The 13,700-nt window shown below is 41.9% G+C and overlaps 1 protein-coding gene across 12 annotated transcripts in view; it reads right to left on the bottom strand.

The window, feature by feature from the left end:
• Nucleotides 1–10,839: 10,839 nt before the first annotated feature.
• ZNF19 (zinc finger protein 19) overlaps nt 10,840–13,700 on the bottom strand; it is a 90,202-nt gene continuing 87,341 nt past the window's right edge. For all 12 annotated transcript variants that reach the window (XM_063797412.1, XM_024349910.3, XM_063797411.1 and 9 more), the window contains one exon: nt 10,840–12,366. In XM_063797412.1, the coding sequence (XP_063653482.1) occupies nt 11,264–12,366 (1,103 nt within the window). In that variant the 3' untranslated portion in view covers nt 10,840–11,263. The remainder of the gene's footprint in view (nt 12,367–13,700) is intronic.

Below are 13,700 nucleotides of genomic sequence, written 5' to 3'. Positions count from 1 at the left end.
TGGGCAGAGTAATAGCTGGGGATTACGTTGCTCTTGTCAATAAGTTCTGGTTTTCACTTCTTTCTAGGGTCAGAAATCAGGAGTGAGGACTTGTTGAAAGAAATAGGAAGGAATCAGATCACATAAATGCTGGCCCCAAATGTTTGCATCATAAACCCATTGCCTAATTTTACAGATGAGAAAATAAAGCTCTCTAAATAACCACAAAGCTCCTACTCCTACTTCAGACATATCAGAAAAATGAGATAATAATGCACAAACCAAGTTTCAAAAGCTCTATGGTAGGTCTGGAGAGATGGAGATCAGTTCTTGTCTGTCAGCCCCTGTTCTTCCATTCTTATAAGGTTACAGAATCTCTAGCAAGGGACATGACAGCTCAGGGAAAAAGCACACATTTCCCAGCATTCTTTAAGGCAAAGTGTGTCCATGTGACCAACTTCTGGCAAACAGGCTGTAAGAAAATGTGATGCTGTGTCCTTAAAGACAAGGGACATGCCCTCCCTGCCCCCAAACCTTCATCGACCAGGTGGAATGTTGACAAGGGAGAGCATCAGAGCATCTTGGACCATGTGAATAAGGGTGTGGCTGCTGGGGATGACAGAGCAACTAAAAGGAGGAGGCACAGAGCTGCTATATCAGCCCCAGATGGCTTACTTTCTGATGATACATGAGAGAGAAATAAACTTTCATCAAATTTAAACCACATTTATTTGGGTTCTTCAAATTAATTTCCAAGCCCATAGCCTAACTAATACCCCTAGAAATGAGGAAGGATGGAAGAATCACACAACACAAGAGTTAAAAAATTAAGCTGGCTCTTCGACTACAGCATTCTAGAAGTTCACTTCCATGCTGGGCCTGCAGCCATGTAGTGTCAGTTTCCTCCTGCTCAGCTCTAAGGCTTCTTCTCCTGCACCCTTTGTCCCTGCAGCCCCAAGACCTCTCTAAAGCCCTTCCTCTCTGACCACCAGGGAAAGCTGACAATCTTCTCATGTAAAAAAAAATCTTTTTTGTTGGCCAGGCGTGGTGGCTCACACCTGGAATCCCAGCACTTTGGCAGGCTGAGGTGGGGGGAATCACCTGAGGTTGGGAGTTCGAGACCAGCCTGACTAACATGGAGAAACTCTGTCTCTACTAAAAATACAAAATTAGCCAGGCGTGGTGGCGCATGCCTGTATTCCCAGCTACTCGGGAGGCTGAGGCCAGAGAATCGCTTGAACCCAGGAGGCGGAAGTTGTGGTGGGCTGAGAGAGCGCCATTGCACTCCAGCCTGGGTGACAAGAGCGAAACTCCGTCTCAAAAAAGAAAAAATATTTCTTGTTGTTTCCAGTTTTAATAGGACAGAGTAAAGATGGCTTTGCCTGCTTCTTCTCATGAAAACTGTGGCAAAACAACTGTCTGGTTGATGTTCATTCCAGGAGTTCAAGGCTGTTTTCAGGCTACAAAATTTTTACCTACTTATTGATGTTGTGAGTTCTGTGAATAAATCATTTAATCTATGTGGAGAAATGTACTAGGGTAGGGCAAGGTCTTATTCTCAAAGCAACCAAACATATATAGGAATAAGTTTACTAATAAATGTATAAGACATATATCAAGAAAATTTTAAACATTTGGGGACTAAACCAATGAAAACCCCTTGTGTAAATGGAAAGGCACAGGTAATCCTTCAGTAGGAAGGGTAGTTTTCTTTATTTAATCCATAAGTCCAACGTCATACCAAATAAAACCCCTATAGGATTTGTTTTAAAACTTGTGAAAATGATTCTAAAATTTACGCAGAAAAAAATGTTAGAAGTGACTGGACAGTGCCTCATGCCTATAATTCCAGCACTTTGAGAGGCCAACGTGGACAGATCACCTGAGCTCAGGAGTTCAAGACCAGCCTGGCCAACATGGTGAAACCTTGTTTTTACTAAAAATACAAAAATTAGCCCAGCGTGGTGGCACACACCTGTAATCCCAGCTACTGGGGAAGCTGGGGCAGGAGAATTGCTTGAACCCGAGAGGCGGAGGTTGTAGTGAGCCAAGATCATGCCACTGCACTCCAGCCTGGGTGACAGAATGAGACTCCGTCAAAAAAAAAAAAGAGAGAGAGAAGGAGAGAGAAAGAAAGAGAGAGAGAAAGAGAAAGAAAGGAAGGAAGGAAGGAAAGAAAATGTTAGATGCTTATAAGGTACTACTGAAACTTAAGAAAGCACAAGTATTGAAAGTCAACGAATGGAAAATAGATATATCAGACAAGTATTAAGTTAAAGGAAAAATGGCATAGCTATATTAATATCTCACAACAATAAGTTTAAGACAATAAATATTACGCAGAATTCAGTTGAGGGCAACGTAGCAAATAATATAAACTAGAATCTAGAAATTTAGAATAAGATATAATATTCGACATCATTTTAAATACTTAACTCACAGGAAAGTGTGCCCACGTACCAAAACCAAACAAGAAACTAAAACCAGAGGGGTTGGTTTGGACTGAGGACCTCAGCTGATGCTTTGGCCGACAGGGGTGGGAATGGTGAAGAGTTGTAAGTCTTGATATCTGAGAAAGCAGAATTATAATATGCAGGAGGCATATTACAGGAACAAGGAATAGGAACAGAGACTTTTCTCACACACATACACTCATCCAATCATGAAAGGATAAATTTTTTAAAAATCTCATGAACAAAGAGAGATAACAAAGAATCTTATGGTCCTTGCCTAAGCTTTGAAGTGGTAGTAGAAATGTCTTCTAAAAATTTATAATCATAGTTTGCATCATTAAGTATAGAGTTTAAATTAATACTATCTACTTGGACCAGTAATTCATAATCTAAGAAATTACATTAAAAACTAATCCTGATAGACTTCTGAAATAGTCACAACAGAATTAGTAGGCAATGACATTTAAAAGTTATTACAACCATATCTGATACATCTAAAAGTTTGGTGGAGAAATGAAACATATAAAAAAGACCCAAATCAAACTTCTAAAGATAAAAACCTATAATGTGCAATAAAAATACATTGGATGGGATTAACGGCAGATTAGACATTACAGAAAAAAGATGAGTGAATTTGAAGACATAGCAATAGAAACTATTCAAAAACAAACACAGAGAAAGGAAAATTAAAAATAAATGTGCAGGACTGAGAAGTCCTGATTTCTTCACCTACTAGCTATGAGACCTTGGACAACCACTTAGCTTTTCGGAAATTCCATTGATTCATCTGAAAAATGAGATAATAGTTCACAGTTGTTGTAAATACTACACATAATGTTTTGCTTAAAGTACATACAACAGGGACCAGGATTCAGTAGTTGCTCAATTAATGTTAACTTTTCCCCTCCTCTAAATTATTTGTGGACCTGATTACACTTTTTTATTTGTCAGTAATGAAGTTAGTAATGCATAAGTTTGTAAACATGACATATTATAAGTAGGAGAAAGGCCTACAGTGCCAAACTCCTTCAAAGTTTTTTGTGCATAACCTCACAGAAACATGCTAACAACAATCAAGTTCAGAAGATTTTTACCACAGAGAAAGCAGATCCAATCCATTGTATGTTTCTGAAAATAGGTTAACAGGTGGGGGTTAGCATGTGAGGAGAGGGCATGAAAAAGAATCAAGCAGCCTGTCTCCAAATGAATACAACATACCTTCTTTCTCACATGTATTGCCTGATAATTTGCTTATATGTGCCTAGGAAGAGCCCTGAGCATTCTTCCTTACATAGTATGACCAGGTATTACACATTTTCCCCTAACTTGAAGGACGTTGGCCTCTGGCATAACACAATGATACTAGGTACCAGTCCCATAGACCTCCCAAGGGAATCGGTCCAATTATCAGCTCTGATGCTGAAGTTTCTAGAAGGAAGAGAAAGAATCTCAACCCCCACCTTGTCATAAAGAACCTTGTAAAAGACTGCTGATTTTAGAGGATTACAATTGCCAGGTACACCGGAGTGGAAAGCCCCAAGAAATTAACAGTGACCACTATAACCTGTGTTTAGTGTCATCCAGGTACAAAGGACAGCAGTAGAAAACAGAGAAGCCGTGGTGCTGTCCAAGGTGCTAGCTCCGACTCAGTGGGGTGTCTGTGGCGCTCTCCAAGGTTCTGGGGCTGGCCTCAGAACCATTGTCCTCCAACCTGGTGTGTTGGTCCCCTCTGACTATATACATGTGTGTGTGTGTTTGAGGAGTCTCACTCTTGTCACCCAGTCTGGAGTGCAGTGGCACGATCTCAGTTCACTGCAACCTCCACCTCCCGGGTTCAAGCGATTCTCTGGCCTCAGCCTCCCGGGTAACTGGGATTACAGGCGCCCACCACTACACCTGGCTGATTTTTGTATATTTAGTAGAGATGGGGTTTCACCATATCGACCAGGCTGGTCTCGAACTCCTGACCTCAGGTGATCCACCTGCCTTGGCCTCCCAAAGTGCTGAGATTACAGGCATTAGCCACCATGCCCAGCCTCCCTCTGGCTATATTTTAAGCCTGATATCCAGATACTTAATCTCACCCCATTCCTTTCTTTGAATTCATTTGGTCAGAACCTCACACATATCACCCAGTGCCCCAGTTCCTACTTGTCTTCTCTATCACTCTGCCTCAAAATCCAGAGATTCCAAGGATGATAATTTATTGTGGACCCAAATGGCTAAGAGAGGCTCTTCTGGGAAGCTTTCTTACATCGTATAAATTTTTGTTAACATAAATTATTTGTATTTGAAAGATTTAAAAGACAAGGAAGCTATGTATTGTTCTTGTTGTTAACAATAAATTACCTCAACACTATTTGAACATAATAAAAATGTAATAAAACCTGAAACTTCGTGTGTTCCAATTGCTTTATTCAACTAACTTACACTCCTTTCCTGGTGAGTTACCTTGCATTCAGGTGTTCTGAGCCATGAAAACATTTTTCTTTCTTTTCTCTTTTTTGTAGAGATGGGGTCTCGCTATGCTGCGTTGGCTGGTTTGGAACTCCTGGCCTCAAGTGATCCAACCATTTTAGTCTCCCAAAGTGCTAGGATTATAGACATGTGCCATGATGCCTGGCCCGAAGACATCTTTAATCTGAATTGCACTTCATTAACTATTAGACACATTTATGTTTATTATGTAATGCTTTCTTCACATCCATACTGAAGAAGATCCAGAAGGTATTATATCTATTTTATAGATGAAGAAAAACAAAGCTTACATGTTACAGTCTTTGTAGAACATAGACTGTAGTGGGGGACACAACTTTTAAGTAAATCCACACCTGGATAAATATATTATTGTAAACTTTCATTCGTGTGAGGGAGGTAAAGAGCAAGGTGTTTAGGAGATAATATCAAGGGAATACCATTTTAACTTGGAGGTAAGGAAAGGCCTGAGGAAGTGATCTTGATCTTGGGCTGAGACCTGAAAGATAAGAATGAACTATCTGGGCACATAATCAAGGAGACAGCATTCCAGGCAGGAGGAATAGCATGTGTAGGCCCTTCAGTGGAAAAAAAAAAAAAAGCTTGACACATCATGGGGAGAGAGGAGGGAGGAAGTGCTGCGCCATGAAGTCATTAGAGCTTTGCAGGCCATGTTAAAGAGTTTGGATTTTATTCCAAGGTCAATGGAAACCCATTGAAATGTTTTAAGAAAAGCATGTTATGTTCCATATTTTTAAAAGCACACCTGGCTGCTGACTGGCAGATAGATTAGAAGGATTCAAGAGCAGAAGTGGGGAGACTACTTAAGGAGCAATTGTGGTAGTCTAGGAAAGAAATGTTGGTGGCTCAGAACAAGGCAGTAGCACCAGGAACTGGAGAGAAGCTCCATGTTGCTCATCAGTAACATGTTCTGTCATCATGTGCTATCATCTAGCATGTTGCTTAGCACACAGAAGTCACTAAATAAATATTTATTGCCAGGCACAGTGACCCATGTCTGTGATTCCGGCACTTTGGGAGACCAAGGTGGGAGGATTGCTTGGCCTCAGGAGTTCTAGACCAGCCTGGGCAACATAGTGAAATCTTGTCTCTATAAAATATATATAAATTGATGGGCACAGTGGCTCACACCTGTAATCCCAGTACTTTGAGAGGCTGAGGTGGGCAGATCACAAGGTCAGGAGTTCGAGACCAGCCTGGCCAATATGGTGAAACCCCATCTCTACTAAAAATACAAAAATTAGCCAGGCGTGGTGGCGCTTGCCTGTAGTCCCAGCTACTCAGGAGGCTAAGGCAGAAGAGTCACTTGAACCCAGGAGGCAGAGGTTGCAGTGAGCCGAGATCATGCCACTGCACTCCAGCCTGGGCAACAGAGCGAGACTCCATCTCAAAAAAAAAAAATCTATCTATATATATAAACTGGGTGTGGTGGCGCATGCCTGTAGTCCCAACTACTAGGGAGGCTGAGGTACGAGGATCACTTGAGCCTGGGAGGGCAAGTCTGCAGTGAGCCATGATCGTGCCACTGCACTCCAGCCTGGGTGGTAGAGCAAGACCCTGTGTCAAAAAAAAAGTTGAGTAATTAATAAAATCATTTATTGTATGTGGCATACTTCTAAGGATTCTTTTATTTGCATGGCTCCAAGTGCTTGTTTTAGTTGATAATCTGAGGGACATGCATTGCCAGGTCCTCCTTACAGGCTGATAACTGTGATATTTACCATGTTTTACCTCCTGGCCACACATAGCTACAGTTATATAAACAACTTAGTCTATCTAAAATTAGGCACTTCAGTGACACACAAAAACTTTGTGCCCCACAGCATAGTTGCTCTGAGAGGAAGCTTCTTTGAAGTAGAAATGTGCAGCCACCACTGAAAACAGAATTGGATTTCATCACAAAAATGCTCATCTGGGCCATCCTCTAACATCTAAAGGATTTCAGTTGAGTAGACTACTAATATTCACTACTAGAATATAAGACACATTCTCATTGCCTGAAAGTTCTGTCTCCCTCTCTTTAGTTTGGGTTTCCCTGAAGGCAGGGCTTGAGACAAGGACTCGAATGCACATTTATTCAGGAGATGATCCCAGGAAGCAGTACTAAAAGAACCCAAGGAGTGAGACAGGATAGGAGGAAATGACAATATGAAGTGTTCTAAAGGTTGATGCTATGAGCACTGGGACCTCCAGGAAAGAGTAAAGAATTCCTCCTCTAATTGTCCACTTGAAAGATGGAAAACTGGAACCTTTATCCTCAAGCTCTTGTCCAGCATCATTAAGGGTTTTTCTGGGATTGCTAACTTGCCCCGTGTATTCACAGGCTGTGCTTCCTAGTTGAGTGAGCTCTGGAAAAGTGCCTGAGGCAGAATGTCAGAAGGCATGTGGAGTGTTTGAGCAGTGCAAAGGGAGCTCTAAGTTCACATACAACTGTTCACCGCAGCTACAGCGAAAGCAAGAGGTGTGCCAAAGTGATGTGCGTGCATCTCAGAGGTATCTGCTCTATTCTCCCATCAATCTACTAGATTTCACTATACCCAGCCTGTAAACTGGGGATAAATATAGCAACTATCCTAGAGTTGTTATGCACATTGAAATTCAAATACCAATTTTTTTTCCTTATCCAAAGCTTTTAGACATGTAGAATACAATGGCAGTCATGCGCCATGGCAGAGGCTGCTAGCTATCCACTCAAACACTTGTTCTCCTTCCTCCTCCTAAACAAAATCTCGAAGTTATTTGATGTAGTACACTGCCACTCAACTGAAGGATATAGTGTCCTCGGGAGCCAGGTATAGTCAGGTGACTAAGTTCTTGAAATAAACATTTAACTGGAAATGTTCTATGGTACTTACAGAAAGTCTTCCTTAAGGCAAAGTGCCATGCTCTTCTTCCCCTTCCTCTACTGTCTGGAACAAGCTCTTGATGGTTGGAGTTCTAGCAGCCACCTTGGACCATGAGGATAATAGCCCCATTGAGGATGGCCAAGTGGTACTTTGGAAGGAGATTCGGTCCCCACTAACATTGTAGAACTGCCTTAGCTTCCCTGGGCTATCTCCAGACTCCTAAGAAAAATTCTATCTTGTATTAGGGTGTCTTGTTTAGGGGTTTTCTGATATATACAGATGAACCTCAGTGACAGTGGTGGGCTGAATGATACCCATCCAAAGATACCAGGTCCTGATTCCTGGAACGCATGAATGTTGCCCTAAATGGCAAAGTTCTTGCAGTTGTCACTAAATTAAGGGTCCTAAGATAAATAATTATCCTGGACTATTTGGGTGAGTCCTAAATGCCATCACAAATGCCCTTATGAGAGAGAGGCCAGGGAGATTGGACACAGAGAAGGTGATGTGAAGACAGCAGAGATTGCAGTGATGTTGCCACTAAGGAATGCCGGCAGCCACCAGCAGCTTAAAGACCAGATTCTGCCCTAGAGCCTTCTGAGGGAGTATGGCTTTGCTGACAAACTGTTTCTGCCCAGGGAAATTGTTTTCAGACTTCTAGCCTCTAGAACTGTGAGAACAGATTTCTGTTAAGAAGCCAAAGAAAACGAGTACATTAATCATAACTGATTCAAAGACAGTTACTCAATTGGAGGCGGCTTCCTGACAGTGGCACTGGGGTCAGGGGCCAAGGGAGCTAACTACTCAGTAGTGAAGAACAGAGAAAAGGAAACAAACCTCACTCAGCTATCCCTACACCTCAAGGCTGAAGTTAGGGGGCCTTACTTGGACCTCAGTCGGGCCAGCTCTCTGGTTCAGGTACATGATATGAAGACACCCATTTTCAGACGCTGTTGAGAGGTACACAGCCAATAAGACAGGGAGGCAGTGCTAAGAACCAGATCCTCTCCCTACTAGAGGCATGCTACCTCCCTCATGACAACTCTCCTGGGACAGTTTGTACTGGACATACTTTATGATTCTATCTCAACCTATGGTTTCCTCTTTGATGCCAATTCTCCACCTCCCATTGTGTGAAGCCAAGCACAGCCTCCCCATCTTGACTTTATCCTAATATTCTCCTCCACCCCTAAGGACCATATCTGTTTCTTCCAACAATCTCTCTTCTGTTACCAAGACACAGTGTCACATACTTTACATACAACTTCCATAGGGCCATACTGTGCAACAGCTAGAACATGAGTTCTGAAACCAGACTGCCTGTATTCGAATACCTACTCCACTACTGTGTCCTTAGGCAACCTAATTAATGTCTTCCCAACTGTAACATGGAGTTAATTATAGCACACTCTTCATAAAGTTATCATATTGAGTAAATCTGTGTAGTGACTAGGAAAGTGTCTGTCACATGTTAAGTGCCAAAAAAAATTACTGCTGTTATCATTTACTACAGGGCAGCTGGGCTGATGCAGCAGCATTTGAAGCAGTCCCTGACCATGGTTACTTTAACCAGTTTTTTTTCTGAGTGGCTTTTAGGTTTTCTGCCTTCAAAAAGATCCCCCTGGAAATAACCCAAATGCCCACCGACAGTAAGCAATAAATTGTGGTATATTCATGTAATGGAATACGACATAGCAATGAGAATGAATCTGTACTGATGATTCCATTGACACAAAAGAACAAAAACAGGCAAAATAATTTCTGGTGATAGAAGTCAGGGTAGAGGTTCCATAAGGACTCTAACAAGGTACAGGAGACTTGTAAGGTCCTATGTTCTATTTATTTATCTTGGTGATTATAAGGCTATGTTCTTTGTAAAAATTCAAGTTGTACAACCATGATTCATGGTTTTATTTTATTTTATTGAGGAGTCTCACTCTGTCACCAGGCTGGAGTGCAGTGGCATAATCTCAGCTCACTACAACCTCCGCCTCCCGGGTTCAAGCAATTCGCCTGCCCCAGCTTCCTGAGTAGCTGGGACTACAGGCATGCACCACCATGCCCAGCTAATTCTTGTATTTTTAGTAGAGACGGGGTTTCACCATGTTGGCCAGGATGGTCTCGATCTCTTGACCTGATGAATCGCCCACCTCGGCCTCCCAAAGTACTGGGATTACAAGTGTGAGCCACCGCGCCTGGCTGACTCATGCATTTTTATGTTTGTGTTATACTTCAATTAAAAGGTGTTTACTTAATTCCCCAAGTCTATCATTCATTGGTCAACTCAAGCACATGATACAACTGCTCATTCATCTGCTGACAAGTAAGGAAGAGGTGGTGAAGCCACCCAGGTGCTAGACTCAGTAAGCAATTAAGTCTGGAATTGGGTAGGGAGATTCCAACACTGGCTGGCAGCAGAAGGACACATGGGAGAAAAAAAGGGTGCAGTTTATGTTCATCACCAAAGAAAAGGGCCAGCTCTGTTTTCCTACTGAGAGATCTCTGCAGTGTGTCTTATGACCGAGAACCATGGCATTTCCTTGGCTCCCTAGCCAGGTCAAAGGGCAAAGCAGGCGTGCTGTCCTAGGAATTAAAATGGCAAATACCAAGATATAATAGCTACAATAGCCTGGCATTTCTCAGTTTAAGGCCTAGACTAGCATCCATTCCAAATAAAAAACTGAATAAACAGAAAACGCAAGCTTTAAGAGTGAAAGCTTTTAGTTTCCTAGTTAAGACTTTTCTTGAGAATGGATTCACTGGTGCAGACATAATTTTGTAGTACAATGAGATTTTTGTTACAGAGCTCAAGTTGTTAGAACTTCTATCTACTGGTGGTGTCTGATATAACCTGGGCTCTCCAGTGTTACAATGGGCTTCCCAATCTCATGACAATCATGGGGTTTAGGAGCTGCCATGACTATAACTAAAGACTTTCTCATATATCATACACACAAAACATTTCTCCATCGGGTATGTTATCCCTGAAAACTTCAAACAACTGCTACACTGACAACACTGTTTAAGTCAAAATTCTGTTCCAAGGCAAGAAAACCTAACTCAAGTGTGCCAAAGCCAAAACCAACCAAACAAAAATGGAATTTATTGGCTGCTGCAATTCAAAAACCCGTATATATTTTTAGCTTCAGGCATGGTGTATGTGGCTGTTCAAACATTATCTTCAGTCTTTTACTGCTCTCCAATTCTCAGATGCATTTTTGCTATGTGGACTTCATTCTCACCTCTGTAAGAGTCTAGTTCTTCTTCTCAGCATTAAAACCAATGGGGGTGGGCGGGGGGAGAGTATTTGTTCCTATTAGCTCTTGCAATCCTGGGACTCTAATTGGACCATCTTTGGTCATCTACTCACATCTGAATCATTAACTGTGGCTTGAGGGATGGATCAGAGGCTGAGTCAGGCCTGTGTCACACATTCCATTCCTGAGTAGAAGATGGAATCCACTCAGTACATTTCACTGGAGTGTACTATTACCAGTAAAAGGGGGTAAAAAATTCTGGGAGGCCAAAACGACAAATGTCCAGCACAGGCTTCTCTCCAGAGTGGACATGCTCAAGGTGACCTAGCTGGGAAGAAGTCCCAAAGGCCTTCTCATACTTGCTACACTCATAGGGTTTCTCTCCAGTATGGATTCTTTGATGTTGATGAAGATTTCTTTTGCTAGTGAAGGCTTTTCCACACTCATCACATACATAGGAAGACTCCTGAGTATGAATTCTCAGATGCCTTTTTAATTGTTCCTGAGCACTGAAGGCTTTTCCACAATCTACACAGTCAAAGGGTTTCTCCTCACTGTGAATTCTCTGGTGCCGAGTTAGTTTTGTATGAAAATTGAAGGCTTGTCCACATACTTTACAAGAATAAGGCTTTTCCCCTGTGTGAATACGCTGATGTTGGCTTAGATGGGAAGTCCTTCCAAAGCTTTTGCCACACTCATTACACTCATAGGGTTTCTCTCCAGTGTGGATTTTCTGATGCCGAAGTAGGGGTGAATTACCAACAAAAGCTTTGCCACACTCATTACACTCATAGGGTTTCTCCCCAGTGTGGATTCTCTGATGTATAACAAACTCGGAACTACTGGTGAAACTATTCCCACACTCTGTACAGTAATAGGGTCTGTCCCCACTGTGGATTCTCTGATGCCTGATCAGATTTGCATTATCATTAAAGGCTCGCCCACACTCCTCACACTGATAGGGTCTCTCTCCAGTGTGAATCCTCTGGTGCCGAATTAACGAAGAATTACCATTAAAGGCTTTTCCACACTCACTACACTCAAAGGGTTTCTCCCCAGTGTGGATTCTCTGGTGTCTAGCATAGTAAGAAAAGTAGCTGAAGGATTTCCCACACTCCTCACATATGAAAGGTTTCCTTGCACAGGGGATTCTTGGAACCTTTCCTCGGATATTTTTCACTGTGGGGATGTCCTGGTGCTTTTCCACATTACGTGTTTCTGGGAAGACAGTTCTCTGAGGGACACTCTTCAGCTGACCATGTGACATCATCCCATCTCTTTCTTCAGAAATTCCCCGGATTAATGTGGACTCACTGTCAATGTTGGTCTCAACATCTGACATAAGAGATAGAAAACACAAATAATGCCACCTGAGAACTATACTAGAAATAATAGAGCATTGAAAATGATAAGGCTTTAAAAGAGATCATTTCAACTTTCACATCAGCATGCTGGGAAGAAAAGGCTGTTAAAGTGAAAGTGCCAAATATCACACAGGCGGAGAACATTGAGGTGGAACAGGGTATCAGTGGACACAACACACGAGACTGCTTCCTAAGCTTTTCTACTCTAATATTTGAATGACGTCTGGTCATCCCTGGCATGAGCTAGTATCTTTTGAATTGATGCTACTTACAGCCTACAAAATGCCAAAGAAGGCACAGGTCTTAAGAACAAGTAGTGACATCGGGGCTGGCAAGACTTAGAATCAGAAAGTGAAACAGAACAGTATCAGAAAGCAAAGGCAAAGGATGAATTGTTGTTCTTTTTAAAAACTCATACCCTGCAGATGTCCCAAAAGACTTAAGACACTGAACATTACAGACACTGGGTTGTGGCAAGACAGAGAGAAAGAAAATCACAGAAGTGCTTAGAGAGCATTATTCCCAATATGTTGTAAGATTACCTAGTCCAGAGGTTCTTAACTGCAGAACCACACATGGACTGTAGACGATGAGGAAACGCCCTAAAACTGCTGAACCTCAAACATGCAGAGAAACTACTGTCCTAGACTCTCTATTTGAAAAGGGATGAACAGTTTACTTAGACACACCCAGACTGAGAGTATTCTTTCTCCTATCAGCAAAAAGGACACAAACAGCCCATAAAATGGCATTTGTGTTCCAAAAGATTGGATGACATTTTAAATGAGTTAAAGTCAATCCATTTTATATGAAATGATGGGCTTGGTTTTAACATTAATGTGGGTTACCTGGGACTCATGTGATGGTTAATCAAGTTCATCCTATGAGTGTGAGTTAAAGGAGTAAGGGAACTCCGAAGGAGAATGTTCAGAGAAGAGTAATCTGAGATTGAAGTAAACAAGGTAACCAAGAGTCTGAAAAAGAATAATCACCAGAGAGAGGAAGCGTGTGAGAACAAACCAACAGGTTCTCAATTGTCTTGATGACTCTTTTTCAGATTCTTAGAATAAGAGGCTGAAGTGCTGTGCTAGCTTCATTATTTTCCACGTATTTGCTCTCTGCAAACCACCTGCACTGAAACTCCTGCCTCTGCCTTCAATTTCACTGTTTGCTCTTGGTGGCCCCCATCTATTTGACTGTCTACTTTCTCTTCCTTCTCTCACTGAAATTAAATATCCCTTAATGGTTAAGATTCAGCCTTCATTTTTTCTTCCTGGGGGTCATTTCAACCCAGCTGTGTTAGAG

Source organism: Pan troglodytes, chromosome 18, assembly GCF_028858775.2.
Source record: "Pan troglodytes isolate AG18354 chromosome 18, NHGRI_mPanTro3-v2.0_pri, whole genome shotgun sequence".
NCBI classification, from domain to species: Eukaryota; Metazoa; Chordata; class Mammalia; order Primates; family Hominidae; genus Pan; species Pan troglodytes.
This window is presented reverse-complemented; position numbering and strand designations above follow the sequence as displayed.